General features: G+C 41.7%; 1 protein-coding gene across 1 annotated transcript in view; it reads right to left on the bottom strand.

Annotated features, from left to right (window-relative positions):
- The window catches only part of LOC126299212 (uncharacterized), a 33,273-nt gene that overhangs the window by 8,792 nt on the left and 2,429 nt on the right, over window positions 1-22,052 (bottom strand). Inside the window, exon 2 of the mRNA XM_049990995.1 lies at window positions 17,479-17,584. Coding sequence (XP_049846952.1) covers window positions 17,479-17,584 — 106 coding nt within the window. The remainder of the gene's footprint in view (window positions 1-17,478; window positions 17,585-22,052) is intronic.

The raw sequence follows: 22,052 nt of genomic DNA, 5'->3' as shown, positions 1-22,052 counted from the left end.
TGCCATGACTGCCACACGTCCACACAATGCCACTCTTGTGTGCATTGGACCTTATAGGGACATACTGCTTGAATATAAATTCACTATCAACTGGGTAATGTCTGAAGCTTCATTAGGCTGTTCACTAACAGTGAGGATGTATACAGGGAACACCACAAAGTTTTAGTTACAGGCAGGAAACTCTCCAGAGGATCAACACTTAGTACAGAAACTGGCACTCATTTTCCCTAATCACATGATACAAGACAAGAACAGAACAGTGTACTGTGAACAAAAGGTCAGAACTAACAGCATCTCCTAGCATGCACTTCTAAACTATTTGTGAAGCACAGATCTAACACTGTATTTTTTTTTTTTTCATTTTGCCCAGTATCAGAGTGGTTATTTTTAGCAATGCCTACACTTATTATGATAATTACTAAGGCTGATGCTGCAGGTGTGTCCAACACTACCCAAATGTCCAGAGTTGCAAACATGGTTGGTCTTAAGATTTTATATAATTTGACTTTCATCTCTAGAAATGCTCCGTGTAAGGGAACAAAAGTTACACCACACACCTGATCTCATATTACACTGTCAGTTCTGAAGACCACATCTAGAAAAACATTTAATGTCAAACGAACCTCCAGGTTGCTAATAGCTTAACATTTTTAATTTTAGTACAAGCGACTTATGGGATTACATACTTTTCAACAAAATGTTTTAAAAAATTCTGAACAGGGCAGGAAGTTCTACTGGCAACAAACAGTAACTAAGGAAATGTGAAGAGGAGCGGGAGGGGGGGGGGGGGGGGTGCGCACACTGAGTATGAATGCAAAGAATAGTTAGAAGACCTTCAAGAATCAAGAGTTTCCAAAAAGTCACACAACACTGAAGTGTTTTTCTTCAAAATTAATGTTAAAGTATACACAGCATCACATTATTACTTTATCGTCACTATTACAATGTAAGATCTGTCCCAAAACAGTACTATTAATTATGTGATGCAAGCAGATTTCTCCACTTTGCGGTATCAATGGGAGCACTTCCCCACACTTTACTTTTCACAGAATGGAAACTTTGAGCTGGGAGAAGGCATTGCAGTTAAGAACTTAAAGCTGTTCACAGAAGTGTAGAGGTCAGCTGCCTGAAGTGTTCCTGAGGCAAATTTGCACTTGACTGTGCCCACTTGCATAGATTGGGGTATGGAAATATTTTCACATTAGAATCACAAGGAAAACTAAGTTAAAAGGGAGGGTAGAACATTCACATCCCAAGATGAGAGGGACTCAACCTTAGTGAGGACAGAGGTAGACAAAGATGTCTGCCTGTCTTTCCTTTGTAACATCCCCTAAACTATCCCTCTCTCCTCCCCTGGGAAGGACCTATTAGTTACAAAATCTAAATGATTTGTCTAACGGCAGTTCTATACATTTTGCCTCCTTGTAACCAAGTACTGGCCAGAAATTCTGTCTCAAATTATGATTTTTCCTTTGATACATTATCCTCCTCCTTTCAAGTATTTTATTATCCTGGCCCAGTTCCCTGCAATCAATAGTTTCACAAAGGCTGCAGTATTATAAGCTGAAGAAGGGCCCATTGTAATGTGGGTTAGCACTAAATGTAGTTCACACTGTTGCACTCACATATTGATAATTACACTGTCAAGACAACCCTCAGAAACTGTAACACAATGTGTCACATTGCTTGCAGTGCAGCTACCAGACAGCTCATGAGATGCCACTGACATGATCTAACTACATTGTGCAAGGAAACGGATTAAGCATTTCTTTAACTGAGGCACTTATTTATCATTTGTGTATTGCTGAATTATTAACTCTTTTTATTAATACCACTGAGTTTTAACACTCACTTCTCAGTTTAGCAGATTTCAATGTTTGTTTAAATTCATTTCAGATTATATCACAGGTACAGGCCAATAAAAATAAATTAAGAGCACATAATTAGGAACTGCATCATTGCACATGCTCTAAAACTGGAACCCCAAAATTATAAACAAACACTAGGGCCTCATTCTAAAAGATAAATACTAGCTCCTTCCAATCCCCTCTCTAAATACTTGCACATTACAATAGCTGTAATGAATACTGACATGCCTAGAAAGAACCATAAAGAGTGAAAAATGTGATAAGCTGACAAACTTGCCATTTGTTTGTGATGAAGGAATGAAAGTGAAGCCACACAAAAAACAGGAAAATTATCTTTTCTTAACAGTGCAGTAGGTAACACTATAAATGTCAGATACAAACATTAGTTAGAAGAGTGTACCATAGTGGAACTTAATCCAGATACCTGCTTTTCATAGTATGTTACCGATTTCACCATTGGAGCATACTGTTCATGAAAAGCTGGTCTTTGGGTTCGAGTTCCAGTCTGTCACAAGGTTTTAATTTGCTAAAAAAATTACTTATGTTTGAAGGTCAGTCATTTAAGAGGACATGTTTTTCTATAAAAAGCTTTGCAACTAACAAAACAGAATGGCAAGTCAGTAACTGAATAAGCTACATGCTGTATCAGCAATGTAATCTTGCTAACTACACTGTGTTATGTTACACTGAATGAATGTTTTGATATAAATATTATAATGAAATTTATTATTACATAATGGTAAGACAGCTTACAAAACCAGATTTTGAAGTTTAAGTCATTTCCCAGGGCCGATGTGGACTGCACATAACTGATCGGTTGCGAACTGTACATTAAAACAGAACTTCTGACAATAGAAAATTAAGGAGTTTGGATCTAGATAAGTTGAAAGAATCAGAGGTAGAAGCAGAGAAAAAAAAAGTAGGCGACGTGGGTCAAATAGAGATTAAACAGTGAAGGTAGCTGAGGATCAAAAGGTAAAAAGACAAGGCTTACTAGAAAACTTTGGATAACTCAAGAGATAATGAAATTCACTGATTTAAGAATAAAATACAAAAATATAACATATGAAGCACATCAAATAGAATACAGACAACTAGAAAAATGAGTGACAGGAAATGCAAAATTGCTAAATAGGCGTAACTAGAGGACAAATGCAAGACTACAGAAGTATGCAGAACTGAGGGAAAGGTAGGTACTACCTATAGGACTATTAAAGAGAAGTTTGGAGAAAAGAAAAGCTGCTATATTAATACCAACATCTCAAATGGAAAACCAGTGCTAGGCAAAAACAGAAAAGTTAAAAGGTGAAAGTAATATATAGAGGAGCTATACAAGGGAAATGAACTTTAAGGCAATATTGTAGAAGGGGAAGGGGAAGTACATGAAAATGAGATGGAATATATGATACTGTAATTCGGTTCTGTTTTGCTTTAGGGCACAAAAAACAGCTGGGGTCATATGCACTTAAGTTAAGACTATAGAAGGCGAAGACAGAGGAGTTAAGGATGACTATGTCAGTCCCAACTGACGTAATAGAAGACAGCTAAAAACAGAAATGTGGCAAAAGGGCTAAAAGAGAGACCATACAGAAACATAGATCCAAAACTAAAAATTAAATGGGCTTCATCATATTGCTTTGGCAGATAAAAAGTAAGACGCAGTCGACAACCCATGCGTCATTTACTGAAATGGCTGATAACTCAGACCACAAACCCAAGCAGGACTGTAAAAGGTTAAAAAAAATGGACATTCCATCAGGAAGTGGCAGACAGTTGAAACTTGAGTGCAATGTGTACAAAGTGATGGGGTAGTGCCACTTAGCAAATGACAATGGCTAAAAAGGCTATGTCCAATACACAGCAGAGTTAAAATAACCTCCTCCTGGCAGGAGGGCCGAGAGGTGGTCATCCAAGCCACTGGGAGAGGCTTAATAAGCCGGAGCTTAGTCCTGTGAAAGGAGAACCATTCGTGATGCCAAAGGGACACTACCTCCTGACAGACAGCAAAACAGAGATCAGAAGGAATATAGGTACCCGCAGGCTGAGGTACAAGAGTGAGCAGTTGACAGTTTTCCTGGACCCGTTGCACTAAGGAATGGGCAGAGTATAGCGCGCGCACACGCACACACTTTGAAGGGCACTGAGTGAGTGAGCAGATGGCAGACTCACAAAGGCTGTGTCACCGGATTTACTCCATGGCCTGATACAAGGCAAAGAGCTTGGCTGAAAATACTGAGGAGTGTGCCAGAAACTGATATCAAACGACACGGGTGCCAATGATGAAGGCACAACTGACCCCACGGTCAGACCGAGAGCCATCAGTGTATACAAAGGTACTAAAGCGAAGTTCCATGCAAAGGTTGTGAAACTGAAAGCAATAGACCAAGGCTGGAGTAGTGTCCTTAGGAAGAGAATGAAGGCTAAGGTTAACACAGGCCACTTCACGAAGCCAAGGTGGTGAAGGGTTCACACCCACTGGAAAAGTGCAGGTAGTGTAAAGTTAAGCCACCGTAACCAGTGCCGAAAGTGGACTCCAGGAGGTAACAGAGAAGGATGAGCCCCATATTAACGATCAAAGATATGATCAAAGAATGAAGCACAGGATGGGTGGCCACACATGGCAGACAAACGGCACACATACCTGCTGAGGAGAAAGTCACAGCGGTAGGACAAGGATACTTCAGCAGCATCAGCAGACAGACTCTCAACCGGGCTAGTGTGAAAGGTGCCCATGGCCAAATGAATGCCACAATGGTGTTGAGATGGCATAAGAGGGATGAGCGTGTAGATGCATAAACGAAGCATCCATAGATGCTTGTCGATCAGAGAAGGGACTAGTACAAATAGAGGAGGGTGGTTCACTCGACACCCCATGAAGTACCATTGAGGACACATAGGACACTAAGAAAACATGTACAGCAGGGGTGCCAGGTACATGGGAGGACCAAGAGAGCTTCGTATCGAGCTTGAACTCCAGGAAATTCGTAGTTTCAACAAACGGAAGGGCAACAGGCCCATGCTGGAAAGATCATGTGAGAAACCACTTGAATTACCAGCAATTCATACAGATAGTTTTGTCAGTGGAAAAGCGAAAGTCAATGTCTATACTCAAGAGTAAAGATGATAAAGACACCACTGAAGATGCCACTCACTGAGACAGGTCCGTGGAGAACTGCAACAGATGGCAGAATGATCAACAAAAATGGGGCTAGAGATGCCAGGTGGGAGACTGGCCACGATAGGGTGATGGCAATAGCAAAGAGGATGGCACTCAGGACGGAACCCTGAGGCACACTGTTTTAATGGATGCAGGTGTCCGACAAGGCAGAACCCACACACACCTTGGAAACTCAATCTAGTAAAAATGTCTGAAGGAAACAGGGATGGCAACTATGGAAGACGTATGTGAAAAGAGTACGGAGGGTAACATTTCTCCAGCAGTTGTCATAGGCACTCTCCAAATCTAAAAACACAGGCACAATCTGGGAATTCCACACTAAGCCATTCATGACATGGGTGGATAAGGTAACGAGATGGTCACTGCAGAACGCCTCGCTCGAAATCCACATTGGCATTCATCAGTGAAGTGCGAGACTCAAGACACCATACCAGCAGGGAAAGAATCATATGTTCCATCACATTGCAAACACAGCTGGTAAGAGAGGTGGGGTGGCAGCTAGAAAGTTTTTGTCTTTACCTGGCTTAGGTATGGGTATGACGATAGCTTCATGCCAGTGTCCAGAAAATGTGCCTTCTGCCCAGAAGAGGTTGTACATGTTAAGCAGAAATTGCTTGCCTGTAAGAGAAAGGTGCTGCAACATCTGAATGTGGATGGCATATGGTTCTGGGGTAGAGGATTGGGATGAACTGAAAGCATGATCGAGCTCCCTCATAGTGAAGGTGGCATTGTAGCACTTACAATTTGGAGAAGAGAAGGGTATTGCTCATGCCTCCTCCTCTCATTTCCAATTGAGGAATGGAAGGTGTTGGAGATAGTAATAGGGTCCATAAGGACATAGTCTGCTACTGTCTGGCCGGAAATTGGGGAATGGATCTTGGTCCCAGAGAACCGTCGGAGTTTGGCCCACACTACAGAGGCAGGGCTGGAACTGTTAAAAGAACTAGTGAATGAAATACAGGTAGCTCTTTTGCTTTCCCACAGAATGTGACAACACTTTGCTCATTTGTTTATAATGAATGCAGTTCGCCATTTTAGGATGATGGTTAGAAATGTGAACACGTCTCTGTGTGTGAATTGCATTGCGGCATCCCTCTGTCCACCAAGGGACTGGAACACGGCATGGTAAAGAGGAAGTGCAAGGAATGGAATGTTCTGCAGCAGTAACGGTAACATTCATGAGTTATTTCACCTGGTAATCACAACTGGGGAAATAATGTTGTTCAAAGGTTGCCAGGGAGGAGTAAAGCTGCCAGTCAGCCTTAGTAAGCTACCATTTAGGCGTGCACATCGATGGGGTAGGATCAGTTAATGGATAGCACACATGAAATGCTCACTCGAGTAGGTGTCAGAAAGAAAAGACCACTCATGACAATGGGCAACATAGGCAGTGCAGAAGAATAGGTACAAATGGGAATAGGTAAGCGACGAGTTGGGAAGGAAACTGGGTGCTCGAGTGTTAAGACAGAATAGGTTAAGTTTGTTAAGAAGGTGAGCCAAGAGGGCACCCCTTTGACAGGTCCTGGGAGAACGCCAAAGGGGATGATGCACATTAAAGTCACCAAGTTGCAAAAATGGGGAGGTAGCTGCTCAATAAGCTGAAGGAAGTCTGCCCTGGTGACATCGAATGATGGAGGTACATAAATCGTACAGAGCGAGAAAGTCAGGTGGGGAAGGAAAAGGCAAACTGCAACAGCTTAAAGACAGGTCGTCAGGGAGATGGATTGACTGTGATTGTCATCCCATATGAGCAGCACGACACCCCCATGAGATGGAATGCTGACCTCAGGGGGAAGGTCAAAACAGATCGGTAAGTAATATGAAAGCTCAAAGCGGTCAAGAGGGCGCAATTTCATTACCTGAAGGCAGAGAAAAAGGGGATGCTGTGATGCTAAAAGCAGCCATAAATCCTCCTTGAGAGACGAAAGGCCACAAACGTTCCATTGGAGGACAGTCACAAGGAGGAAGAGATGTAGGGGTGCCAACTTGGCAGCCGCCAAGTGACAGCCGGTGTAGAGTCACTACTACAGGGCACAGAAGCGCAACGATCCTGTTCCATGGGGTCCACAGAAGCATCAACTTGCTAGCGCGGTCGGTCTGTGGAGGTCAATGCTGAAAAACTGTTGGTGGTGTGCAATGGCGAGAGAGGCTGGCCGGGCTAAGGTATCACGTGGCAACACAGTCGAAGAGGATCAAGCTGACAAAGGAGAAGACCATTTGCCTTTCATGGACTTCTTCGAGCCTTTCTCATTGGAGGAAGACTATGGTGGTGTTTCGCTGGAGGGACGGAGGAAGTCTTCATGAGAGTACTACTCCTGCCCTTTTAAGCCTACCAGTTGTGTAGCTGGTGGCTTTCCCACTTGAGCCAAAAGTTTGACGGATTGTTGCACAGCAGGACGGGGGGAATGGTGATGCTAACTTGACACTGGGCGATTTCACAACCTCAGGGCCGAATTTGAGGTTGCATGTCTGCATGACCATGTCCTTCATGGAGTGAGGGGTAAGAAGAACAGAACTATGGATGCCAGATGGAAGAATGCAGGGTTTTCGACTAGCCGGTATCTTGTGAGCTACTGATTAAGGCACTTTTTCCTTTCCCCGAACCTCTTTGACACCACGCTCATCAAGATACACAGGACAATCCCAAAAGGAGGTCGCATGGCTGCCATTGCAGTTGATATAGCGGGGAGAAGAAGGCGGACAATCGCCCTCGTGCGCATCCCTACTACAGGTGACAAATTTGGCTGGGTGTTGGCAAGACGTTGTAGCGTGTTTGAAACGATGACACTGGTAGCAGTGAATCAGGTTTGGTATATAAAGCTGGAATGTGATTATTTCATAGCCTGCTTTGATCTTTGACCAAATCACCACTCTATCAAAGGTGAGGAAAAGAGTGAGGGTGGGCACTAAGGGGGAATCTACCTTTTTCATTACACGATGGATGACATTGACACCCTGATCAGAGACATAAGATTGGATTTCGGCCTCGGTAAGATCGTAATGGAGCCTGGTATAAATGACACCACAGGAAGAAAGCAAAGTTCTATGGGCCTCAACACGAACAGGATAGCCGTGGAAGTGTGAAGCACCAAGCAGTTGTGCTTGAAAATCAGAAGTAGTCTCCAAAAGCAAAGTGCCATTCCGTAAAGAAGAGCACGATTTCACAGGGCCAGCAATTACAACAAAACCGCCGCCGTCTGCTTCACGTCTGCTGTGCAGCGAGCTACCTTAATTTAAGTATTAACTATATTTTTCTTACTTGTCACTTCTTCCGTGTGTTTTTGCTTTTAGGAAGCTTTAATTGTCGAGTGCTAGTAATAGTGTTCCATAGATTTCGTGTTTGTTTTGAATACAGTCAGAGAGAGTACCTTTAGTCAGTCATAGCGCTAGTAGTGCTAGTGTTTGTTTTGAATACAGGTCAGAGACAGGTAGTGCTATTTTCATTGTTTTCTACAAGAAGTGGTTAGCAATCACAGTTTAGTCAATAATCAGCCGCCTTTAGTGAATTAGCAGTCTAGTTAAAAGTTGATTAAGTCTCTTCAGTAAATTGATTCCTTAGGATGGATAGGATGTGTGACTGCTGTGTATGGACGCAGAAAGAGCTGGCCACTCTTCGCGAACAGCTGAGCGTGTTGATGGCCGCGGTCAGCCGTCTTCAGGCTGCTGCCTCGGAGTGTAGCGGCAATGGGGAGTCTGGTGCGTCGCAAGGTACACCCCAGGTGTTACATGCTTCACCCACTGTGCCTGCTGTCGAGACATCTTCGCGGGTAACGAGCGCGGTTGGGCCACCCTCTCCCCAAGGGGAGTGGCAGGTTCAGCGGCGTTCACGGCGCACGAGGCGGAGGGTCAATGTGGAGGCTGGCCGTGTGGCGTCACCCGCTCTGTCTGTGAGTGGACATGTGGCTGCTCCTTCAGCAAGGTCCGAGCAGGCACACAGGGGGAGAGGTTTATTAGTTATTGGGAGCTCCAATGTTAGGCGGGTGATGGAGCCCCTTAGGGAAATAGCGGAAAGGTCGGGGAAGAAGGCCAGTGTTCACTCTGTCTGCTTGCCGGGGGGTCTCATCTGAGATGTGCAGGAGGCCCTACCGGCGGCGATAGAGAGCACTGGGTGCACCCGACTGCAGATTGTTACACCATGTCGGCACCAATGACTCCTGCCGTCTGGGTTCAGAGGTCGTTCTCAGTACGTACAGGCGGTTGGCGGAGTTGGTGAAGGCGGAAAGCCTGGCTCGCGGGGTGGAATCAGAACTAACTATTTGTAGTATCGTTCCCAGAACCGATCGCGGTCCTCTGGTTTTCGAGCCGAGTGGAAGGCTTAAACCAGAGGCTCAGACAATTCTGCGGAGAGCTAGGGTGCAAATTTCTCGACCTCCGCTATCGGGTGGAGAAATGTAGGGTCCCCCTGAATAGGTCAGGCGTGCACTACACGCCGGAAGCGGCTACGAGGGTAGCGGAGTACGTGTGGAGTGCACATGGGTTTTTTTTAGGTTAGAGAATTCCCTCCCTAGGCCCGACAAGACGGCTCCTGAGACGCGGCAAGGCAGGAGTAGGCAAAATGCAACAGGGAATAACAATATTAAAGTGCTAATAGTAAACTGCAGGAGTGTCTATAGAAAGGTCCCAGAACTGCTCTCATTAATAAACGGTCACAACGCCCATATAGTACTAGTGACAGAAAGTTGGCTGAAACCACATGTAAACAGTAATAAAATCCTAAACTCAGATTGCAATGTATACCACAGAGACAGGACAGTGAAGGGGGAGGCATGTTTATAGCGATAAGAAGTGCAATAGTATCGAAGGAAATTGACGGAGATTCAAATTGTGAAATGATTTGGGTAAAGGTCACGGTTAAAGCAGGCTCAGACATGGTAACTGGATGTCTCTATAGGCCCCCGGGCTCAGCAGCAGTTGTGGCTCAGCACCTGAAGAATAATTTGGAAAATATTTCGAGTAGATTTCCCCACCATGTTATAGTTCTGGGTGGAGATTTTAATTTGCCGGATATAGACTGGGAGACTCAAATGTTCATAACGGGTGGCAGGGACAAAGAATCCAGTGAAATATTTTTAAGTGCTTTATCTGAAATCTACCTTGAGCAGTTAAACAGAGAACCGACTCATGGCGATAACATATTAGACCTTGTGGTGACCAACAGACCCGAACTATTTGAATCAGTTAATGCAGAACAGGGAATCAGCGATCATAAAGCGGCTACTGCATCGATGATTTCAGCCGTAAATAGAAATATTAAGAAAGGTAGGAAGATTTTTCTGTTTAGCAAAAGTGACAAAAAGCAGATTTCAGAGTACTTGATGGCTCAACACAAAAGTTTTGTCTCAAGTACAGAAAGTGTTGAGGATCAGTGGACAAAGTTCAAAACCATCGTACAATATGCGTTAGTTGAGTATGTGCCAAGCAAGATCGTAAGAGATGGAAAAGAGCCACCGTGGTACAACAACCGAGTTAGAAAACTGCTGGGGAAGCAAAGGGAACTTCACAGCAAACAAACATAGCCAAAGCCTTGCAGACAAACAAAAATTACGCGAAGCGAAATGCAGTGTGAGGAGGGCTATGCGAGAGGCTTTCAATGAATTCGAAAGTAAAGTTCTATGTACTGACTTGGCAGAAAATCCTAAGAAATTTTGGTCCTATGTCAAAGCGGTAGGTGGATCAAAACAAAATGTCCAGACACACTGTGACCAAAATGGTACTGAAACAGAGGATGACAGACTAAAGGCCGAAATACTAAATGTCTTCTTCCAAAGCTGTTTCACAGAGGAACACTGCACAGTGCTTCCTTCCTTCTCTAGATTGTCGCACAGTTGACAAAATGGTAGATATCGAAGTAGACGACAGAGGGATAGAGAAACAATTAAAATTGCTTAAAAGAGGAAAAGCCGCTGGTCCCGATGGGATACCAGTTCGATTTTACACAGAGTACGCGAAGGAACTTGCCCCCCTTCTTGCAGCGGTGTACCGTAGGTCTCTAGAAGAACGAAGCATTCAAAAGGATTGGAAAAGGGCACAGGTCATCCCCGTTTTCAAGAAGGGACGTCGAACAGAAGTGCAGAAGTATAGACCTATATCTCTAACGTTGATCAGTTGTAGAATTTTGGAACACGTATTTTGTTCGAGTACAATGTCTTTTCTGGAGACGAGAAATCTGCTCTGTAGGAATCAGCATGGGTTTCGAAAGAGACGGTTGTGTGAAACCCAGCTCGCGCTATTCGTCCACGAGACTCAGAGGACCATAGACACGGGTTCACAGATAGATGCCGTGTTTCTTGACTTCCGCAAGGCGTTTGACACAGTTCCCCACAGTCGTTTAATGAACAAAGTAAGAGCATACGGACTATCAGATCAATTGTGTGATTGGATTGAAGAGTTCCTAGATAACAGAACGCAGCACGTTATTCTCAATGGAGAGAAGTCTTCCGAAGTGAGAGTGATTTCAGGTGTGCCGCAGGGGAGTGTCATAGGACCGTTGCTATTCACAATATACATAAATGACCTGGTGGATGACATCGGAAGCTCACTGAGGCATTTTGCAGATGATGCTGTGGTGTATCGAGAGGTTGCAACAATGGAAAATTGTACTGAAATGCAGGAGGATCTGCAGCGAATTGACGCATGGTGCACGGAATGGCAATTGAATCTCAATGTAGACAAGTGTAATGTGCTGCGAATACATAGAAAGATAGGTCCCTTATCATTTAGCTATAAAATAGCAGGTCAGCAACTGGAAGCAGTTAATTCCATAAATTATCTGGGAGTACGCATTAGGAGTGATTTAAAAGGGAATGATCATATAAAGTTGATCGTCGGTAAAGCAAATGCCAGATTGAGATTCATTGGAAGAATCCTAAGGAAATGCAATCCGACAACAAAGGAAGTAGGTTACAGTATGCTTGTTCGCCCACTGCTTGAATACTGCTCAGCAGTGTGGGATCCGCACCAGATAGGGTTGATGGAAGAGATAGAGAAGATCCAACGGAGAGCAGCGCGCTTCGTTACAGGATCATTTAGTAATCGCAAAAGCATTATAAACTCCAGTGGAAGACTCTGCAGGAGAGACGCTCAGTAGCTCTGTACGGGCTTTTGTTAAAGCTCTGAGAACATACCTTCACCGAAGAGTCAAGCAGTATATTGCTCCCTTCTACGTATATCTCACGAAGAGACCATGAGGATAAAATCAGAGAGATTAGAGCCCACACAGAAGCTTACCGACAATCCTTCTTTCCACGTACAATATGAGCCTGGAATAGAAGGGAGAACCAATAGAGGTACTCAGGGTACCCTCCGCCACACACCGTCAGGTGGCTTGTGGAGTATGGATGTAGATGTAGAACCTTTCTGAATAATGAACGGATTTACTGTGTCGAATGACTGACCGTCTTCATCTTCAATACGTGAGACCACGAAGAACCATGGTGCAGTTGAAAGGGTCCTCATTACGTTTACGTTTTGTAGACATTGATTGGAAAGATGATTGACTCACGAGGAAATCCCCCATGATTGCCAGCATCTCCGATGTGAGCCCCTTCCAACTGGGGGCCTTCACAAGGGGGCACACCTGCCTTAGGTGATTGTTCACACCTCTGGTCACAGGGCTTTAACACCTGACAGAGGGACCAATCGGCAATTTGTGAAGGTTGCAGCTCAGGCTATCACCCCTCCCTGCGCCTGGCCTGTACCAGGGGATATGTGCAGACCCTGCCACTAAAACCAGGGCTGGAAATGATGCATTACACAGTCACCTGTTATTCATCAAATGCATAGGACAGCCTTCAGGAGCGCACAGGGAGGACAAAGAAAAAGAGGAACCACAAACTCTGAAGCAAAAGAACGAGAGAAGAGAAAGGAAAAGGGAGCGAAAAACAAAAGGTGAGACGGTTCTTACGTCAGTGGAAGACAATGCAGAACATTCCTAGTAACATCACAGAAATGTTCCTGAAGTGGAGGGAAAAAGAACAGCAAGAGGATGGGCATGCAGCAGAGAAGGAAAAAATGCTGCAAAGGCTGGGGTCCCGTGGTAGCCAAACATGAACCCACGAAAGAGTGGAAAGCCCCCTGGGGGGGGGGGGGGGGGGGATGATATTGTGAGAAAACACACAGCATTAAAGTCTAAACAAACCCCCTGAGCGGACGAGATCTCTCAGAATTACTGAGAGCCTTGAGACAGAAAGCCACCTTGTGTGCATGATGTATGAGACAGGCAAAAATACTGCCAGACCTAAAGAAGAATGTAATAATTCCAATTCCAAAGAAACCAAGTGCTGACATGTGTGAATGTTATTTAACTATCAACTTCATAACTCATGGTTTCAAAATACAATTATTTACAGAAGAATGGTGCAACTGGTAGCAACTGACCACTGCAGCAATGTAACAACACGTGACAATGACCCAAGGATTATCTTACATGATATGTTAATTGAAGGTAAGTCAATGTTCACAGCATTTATAGATCTACAGAAAGCTTATGATAATGTTGAATCAGCTGTAGTCTTTGGAATTTTGCAGCCACCAGGAATAAAATACTGGGACGAAAAGGTTATACATAGCTTGTAAAGAAATCAGATTGCAGTCAGAGGACATGAAAGGGAAGCTACAGTTGAGAAGGGAGTGAGACAGGGTTCCAGCCTGTCCACAGTTTTCTTTGATCTCTATGTTCAGCAAGCAGTGAAGGAAATGAAATAAAAATTTGGAGAACAAATTCCAGTTCACGAAGAAGAAATAGAAACTGTCATGTTTGCTGATGATACTATAATTAACTCGGCAAATGACTGGAGACTAGCGGAACAGAATGGGTATTGTCTTGAGAAAGAGGTTATAAGGATGGCATCAACAAAATTAAAACAAGGGTAATGGAATATAGTGGAATTAAATCAGGTGACACTGAAGGAATTGGATTATGAAATGAGAAAGAAAGTAGAAGACAAGTTCTGCTATTTGAACAGTGAATTAACTGGCGGCCACAGTAGAGAGCATATAAAATGCACACTGACTATAGAAAGGAACTTATTTCTGAAGGAGGAATTTATTAATGTTGAAGATAAACATAGGTGACAAGAAATCTTTTCTGAAGGTATTTAGTGTAGCCAGGTGTGGAAGTAAAACACTGACAATAAAAAGTTCTGACAAAAAGGGAATACAAGCTTTTGACATGTGGTGCTCTTTAAGAATGATGAAGATTAGATGGGTAGATCATATGACTAATAATGAGGTACTGAATCAAATGGGGGGGGGGGGGGGGGAGGAGAAGTAATTTGTGGCACAACCTGACAAAGGAAGGATGATTAAATGGCCATCAAGAATAGTCAATTTGGTTTTGGAGGAAAGTAAAGGGGGGAGGAGGGGGGGCCTAGAAATATCAGAGGGAGGACAAGACATGACTACAGCAAGCAGGTTCAAATAAATGCAGCCTGCAGTAATTAATCAGAGAAAATAAGTTTGCTCGAGATAGACTAGCATGGAGAGCAGTAAATTTCCTTTACTTTGTGTCTATGGTCACAATTTTTTGTCATCAGACTATCAGTTTCAGTCTAAGTTTCATAAAAACATGTCCTAATATACTGGAGCCATTGTGGCATCATCAAATGCCAAACGCAAAATCAGCGCCAGCATTGTCAAATGTATATTACTTATATAGAAGAGTCATCTTGTCAGCAAGATTACTGTTCAAAACAAACTGTGCTGTATCAAATCAGTCTTGTGACTAAAGACAACAGCAAAAACAATGTTAAAATGAAATTTTCATTTGTAATTTTCATATTTGAGAAGCAGGTAACTTAAACAGGATTTAGAAGGCTTTATTCAGAGGAGCCTACAGTACAGTAGTCCCTAAATGACAAATTCCTGGCACTCCACTGAAGCATTTCTTCAGAAAACCTACTGATACTCTACTATCATGTAACATGTGGCTTGGGGGCTCTGTGGTGTGCTTAGATTACATTTCTTCGGGTACTGTGTTCAAATTCCAGTCAGTCCTAATCCTTTTATCCGTCACTTATACCTCTTTATCACCTCTTGCAAGTTTAGTTAATTTGAAAACAGCCTAACTTTTCCACGATTATGAACCCACATTAAACCGTAGGTCCTCCTATAACTGGATGTGCAAGTCAGTGCAGTGATCAGAGCAAGGCAAGAGTATACTGCCTTCAATGCAGCAATGCCTAATGAAGCACTGTGTTCAAACCAAACTTTCTGCTGACAACTTTTTTTTGTAACCATTGAACTTTAATCCTGTGAAGTATTAGACTTCCTTACACCTAAAGCATAGGAATGCCACCTGTGTAAGCAGACACTCTAAGCTGTTTTCATTTGATACATAGCTACATTAGCCTAAGGATTATATTATCACTTTAAAATGCATACCGTAACATACTTCTGCTGATCTGTGAAGGGTGTTACAAAATACATCCTCACTTATTCACCAAATTTCTATATGATTATTGATACATCATACTGGGGTACACATGCCATTTAAGTGTCATAGAAGAAGTCTACACACACCCCAACAAAATTTGGTGTGGAAGCTCCTGTAAGCTCATCCAGTGCACATGCTTTATTGACCTACACCCTCAATTTCAGGATGAGACCTGATAAACATGGTGGTCAAGAAATGTCATAATTGTGAGAAATTAGGCAACCACTAAATATAATGCTTAAAGAATTCATTGAAACTTTACAACAGTAAAGCTGTATTATTGGAACCATATTCAGTTGCCTCCCAGTTAGTTGGCTGACAAAATCCAAGATTAAGATCAAATTTTAAAACAGCAAGAGCTTTATCTATCATGATTTTCTAACAACAGGAGGTGGGGAAGACAAACACCATGTCACTGACTGTAATTTGTAATTTAGAGCACACTGGTAGCACCAGGTCTCATCTGTAATGATGCGGATATCGAACAACATATGATCACAGTTCTTTAAGTGATTCTACGAGTAGTGTTTGCTGATCGTTGCCAACAGCTTTACAACTGATATCAGAAGTGTGTGGTAGTTAATTGTGATTGCTTTGAAGGCCAGTAAGAGCAGTTTGTTTGTAACTTGTTTCCTTCTTTTTGAGACCATTCAATGAGCTTTTCAGGTGCACAATGTATGGGCAATAACAGAAGTTTTGGTTGTTAACCAAGTAATTGGCAAAACCCTTTTCAGTCATACTGAGAATCACGTCATCAGCCATCACTTCCAGAATTTGTTCTAAAAATGTTATGAATCTTTTGTAATCTTGAGTCTTCAGTTGCTAAACCTCAGCCATAACGTAAGGGCAATAATGAAGCGGTAACCTCTGACAGTTATCAGACACACACATAGCGGACATGCTTATGAGCTGCCTAATATTTAGTAGTGTCCAATGTCATACTTTCGCAATACTTTCTAATGTTCTGATTGATGGAAGACCCTTTCACAGATTTTACCCCTGAACTGTTTCTCTGAAGTTTTTCACCCACAACAAAATTTTGGTCACAGGATGGAACATGTCCTCTTCAACACATCCTGAAGTGCTGGGCAAATTGATTTAAAAGAAAAGTTTCCAGAAGAAATGCATGGTGCTTACTAGCAACAGCACTACGGCCATGAAAATGGCATCAAATAGGCAACAGTTACAATGTTGTGACAGACTTTTGCTACATCTTGTATTAATCTGTAGACGAAATGTTTTTTTGACTTGCTGCAAATTGCTCTATTTCACTCAGTGATCCTGTTTGGAAAATTAGCAGCTCTTTTCTTTTCGAACTATGTTTGCCTATTTTGTTTTACTAATAAATTCTTCAAATTTGAACATTACACTATGTATGTATGTATGTATGCAAATAACAACATCTAATCCAGTAACACCTATCTAAAATGATACGCATTAACTAGTAAGATAAAGCACAGTATCCTTAAGGAAGCACCCTAGCATTTACCTAACATGGTTTACAAGAAATAGCACACTTACATGCATTGAAATCATGTCCACTCTTTACAGTATCCCCATATTAAAGTAATTTGATGAAAAAAGTTTACATGTAAGCAAAAAGCACAAAGCCCTTATAGGGGCCCCAAACCTCATATGTTAGCCTTAGGATCACAGTTAACAGCAACCTATAGCTGAAGAGTGGGTAAAGGCACAGAGACAGAAAATATGCTTTCTCCAGATATAAATCAAAGACAAAAATCAACGACAAAAATCCGGAAACTATCTGAAATGATTTTTCAGAGATTCTAATACCGAGCCTGCTGGAATCTACCCACCCGTATTTTTCACTATAATTGTCAAATAATGAAACACAGCAGAATCTCTGGACTGTGAAACAGTTCATCTGACAGTTCACTGAAGTAAATGAATTTACACTTTTCACTTGCTTTGAAAAGCTACCACTCTGCATGCACAATAACAAAGATTTTTACTTCTTTCATGTATTTATGTTTACTTGCCAAATATTGCGACACCCCTGAAAATTATCCTCTGATTAGCAGCTGGTATGCCACTGGTTTCAGAAATAGCTTGTTTAAGTGATTGAAGAGTTGCATCTGCAGCAACCTGCAACAGATAATACAAAGAAGAATGAGTGGCATGGGTAACTTGTTACGAAAAAATTAAAATCCCTTACATTGTTAACAGGCATTTCTGAATTTTGAGTAATTATGATTTACATACCATGAACAGGAAATTATCCCATAATGTCACTTTACTAATATCTTGATTAAGATGTAGGATACATGAAATTTGTAACTTCATTGGTACACAACCACAGCTAACGAGATGCACAAGCCTTTTCTGATCAAACTCTCACATTTACAAAATTTTTCCTTCAATGAGCTGTTCTACCAGACTAAAATTTGCACAAGAAATGTACAGCAGTTACTTTCCTGTGATTCTATATACTGAAATTACAGGAACATTTGTTCCGTAACACTACACAGCAACCCTTAAAAACAACTCTAAATGGAAATAGTGGAATTCTGATTTTCCTGCCTAATTTATATTGTAATTAAGAAGCAGAAAGAAGCATCAAACAAATCAAGTGATAATAGTTAAAAAGCAGCAGATACTGAAGAAAGCCCATGTTTTAAATAAAAATTAGTGTTCCAACACTGAGTCTCCACATCATACAAATCTCAACAAGCTTTAGGCAAGATACTTGCTCAGATTCCAAGATCACTCCCAAAATGTCCTAAAAATAAACATTTCTGATACAAATTAGTGAATTGCTTCAGCTTGTCATAAAAAAGCACATAAAATGTTATAAAGGATTTAAGTTTCTGTAAATGTGACAATACATTACATCAGGACCCCGGAAGGTAAAGGTGGTACTGTCAATAGACTAGGTCTTTTGTAAGAAGAAAGAACGGAATAAATGTGTCTATTATGATACTCAAACATTCAGATGCAAATACCAGTTTCTATTGTTCGTGGAAAGAAAGATTGACAGTATGCATCTGGGTGTGCTCTAACCTCTCTGATTTTATCCTCATGGTCTCTTCAGGAGATATATGTAGGAGGGAGAAATACACTTCTTGACTCCTCGGTGAAGGTATGTTCTCGAAACTTCAACAAAAGCCCGTACCGAGCTACAGAGCGTCTATGTTGCAGAATCTTCCAATGGAGATTATCTATCATCTCTGTAACGCTTTCACGATTACTAAATGATCCTGTAACAAAGCGCGCTGCTCTCTGTTGGATCTTCTCTATCAACCCTATCTGGTACGGATCCCACACTGCTGAGCAGTATTCAAGCAGTGGGCGAACAAATGTACTGCAAATTATTTCCTTTGTTTTCGGATTGTATTTCCTTAGGAGTCTTCCAATGAATCTCAGTCTGGCAGCTGATTTACCGACGATTAATTTTATATTGTCATCCCATATTAAACCACTCCTAATGCCTACTCCCTGATAATTTATGGAATTGACTGCTTCCAGTTGCTGACATTTATAATGTAGCTGAATGATAAATGATCTTTCTTTCTGTGTATTCGCAGCACATTACACTTGTCTACATTGAGATTCAATTGCCATTCCCTGCACCATGCGTCAACTCGTTGCAGATCCTCTTGCATTTCAGTAAAATTTTTTATTGTTGCAACCTCTCGATATACTAAAGCATCATCCGCAAAAAGCCTCAGTGAACTTCCAATATTATACACAAGGTCATTTATATATATTGTGAATAGCAACAGTCCTACAACACTCCCCTGCGGCACACCTGAAATCACTTACTTTCGAAGGCTTCTCTCCATTGAGAATGACATGCTCCGTTCTGTTATTTAGGAACTCTTCAATCCAATCACACAACTGGTCTGATAGTCCACGTGCTCTTACTTTGTTCATTAAACGACAGTGGGGAACTGTATCAAATGCCTTGTGGAAGTCAAGAAACATGGCATCTACCTGCGAACCTGTGTCTATGGCCATCTGAGTCTCGTGGACGAATAGCGCGAGCTGGGTTTCACAAAATCACCTTTTCCGAAACACATACTGATTCGTACAGAGTAGATTTCTAGTCTGCAGGAATGTCATACTTAAACATAATGTGTGTTCCAAAATTCTACAACTTGTTGATGTTAGAGATATAGGTCTATAGTTCTGTACATCTGTTGAACGTCCCTTCTTGAAAACAGGGATGACCTGTGCCCTTTTTCAACCTTTTGGAATGCTACGCTCTTCTAGAGACCTACAGTACACCGCTGCAGAAAGTTCCTTCACGTACCCTGTGTAAAATCGAACTGGTACCCTATCAGGTCAAGCAGCCTTTCCTCTTTTTAGCAATTTTAATTGTTTTTCTAACCCTCATCTATTTCCATATCTACCATTTTGTCATCTGTGCAACAATCTAGAGAAGGAACTACAGTGCAGTATTCCTCTGTGAAGCAGCATTGGAAAAAGACATTTAGTATTTCAGCTTTTAGTCTGTCATCCTCTGCTTCAGTACCATTTTGGTCAGAGAGTGCCTGAACATCTTGTTTTGACCCACCTACCACTTTGATGTAAGACCAAAATTTCTTCGGATTTTCTGCCAAGTCAGAACATAGAACTTTACTTTCGAATTCATTGAACACCTCTCACATAGCCCTAATAACACTACATTTCACTTTGTGTAATTTTTATTTGTCTGCAAGGCTTTGGCTATATTTATGTTTGCTGTGAAGTTCCCTTTGCTTCCGTAGCAGTTTTGTATCTCTGTTGTTGTACCACAGTAGCTGTTTCCCATCTCTTACAATCTTGCATGGCACATACTCATCTGATGCAAATTGTACGATGGTTCTGAACTTTGTCCACTGATTATCAAATCTATCTGTACTTGAGATAAAACTTCGGTGTTGAGTCATCAAGTACTCTGAAATCTTCTTTTTGTCACTTTTGCTAAACAGAAAAATCTTCCTACCTTTTTTAATATTTCTATTTATGGCTGAAATCACTGATACTGTAACCGCTTTATGATCACTGATTCCCTATTCTGTGTTAACTGTTTCAAATAGTTCGGGTCTGTTTGGCACCGGAAGGTCTAATATGTTATCACCATACACTTAAAAAAATTTCACTGGATTCTTTGTCCCTGCCACCCGCTATAAACATTTGAGACTCCCATCTATATCTAGTAAATTAAAATCTCCACCCAAAACTAACATGTATGTGATGCAAAAAAAAAAAAAAAAAAAAAAAAAAAAAAAAAAGTGTGTTTGGAAAAAGACTAGGAATATGGAAATTAAATGATGCAAAAACGAACCCTATACTCATTCTCACCACGCTCAAATGAACTCTTCAGCTGGTATCAATGGAAAAATGGCACAACAGAAGTGTAGCGAAGTTGGTTCAGGAAGGTTCTACAGATGACGCTTTCAAAATCTTTGAGAACACATTACCGAAGCCCCTTATCCACTGATGATATTCTTCCTAGATCTGCAATCATCTGAACACACTATTTCAGCAGTGCACCTAGCTGCCATCTTCAGCTGGTAACACTTTATGCTAATCTCTTGATTGCTACCATGAATGGCTGCCCTCATATGCCTCAGAAGGCCAACAGCATGTACGTCAGCAATCGTCACTGCTGTCCCATAACAGAAGTGAATATGCAAAGCCCCCGTGGTGAAACTGAAAAAAAATGATGAAACACTGTCGAGTACCACTGTCAATAGATTCTTGACCATTGTTATTTAAAGTTAGGTAAAATGGTTTCCGAATCTTACATCAAGGCTAACCTTCATAATGCTTTCTGCCAATCTAATTTCAATAGATTACAACACAGTCCCAGAAGAGAGAGAGACAGGCGGCAACCATTTACGTCATCGTACCAAGGGACGCAGAATGTTGTAAGACAGTGCTCTGCCACCACAGATTAGCAAGGCTGCATCAAATATGTTTGGCAATGGTGTTCAGCCCATCTGTGTTGAATGATATAAATTATACAGCCAATTTACGATTTTCCCACTATGGCAAGAGGTTTTGGAAATACTGGGTTTTCTCAATCCTACAACACCTTTTATTGAGCTAAAGAGCATGCCAGTCTTAGGTAGTGGATGAATACACTCTGTTAATACATATCTTTCTAAAATTATTCCTATTTCTGAAGACAGGCCCCCAGGATATGTCAGAACCCACCATCCTACGTGCACAGTAACAAACTGACTCAGCCAGCAAAATATATTGACAGCGAGTCCTCATTTTTGCCAGCTTTCACCAGTGGGTTGCTGTACATTCACATGGGCTAGGGGACAGTTGCAACACTATTTGTACACATGCTGTTGGTCTTCTGCAGTGTAGAAAAGGGCCACCATTCATGGTATGAAAAAGTTCCAGTAATATTAGCATAGATTATTATAATATTATTATTCATTCCTTTCTCAGACATTATGTCTGGTTCAAAATGGAAAGTGACGCAGACCTTGATCAAGCATGACTTCCTTTTAACTGTACGGTATATGTTACATTGCATTTAAGAACTTTTGGGTAACTGGACATGTATCAATAATTACAGATTTCTGTAGTTGTATATATATGTTTGGATGTA

This window comes from Schistocerca gregaria, chromosome X (assembly GCF_023897955.1).
Source record: "Schistocerca gregaria isolate iqSchGreg1 chromosome X, iqSchGreg1.2, whole genome shotgun sequence".
NCBI lineage: Eukaryota > Metazoa > Arthropoda > Insecta > Orthoptera > Acrididae > Schistocerca > Schistocerca gregaria.
The sequence above is the reverse complement of the archived record's forward strand: the minus strand, read 5'-3'. Positions and strand labels throughout refer to the sequence as shown.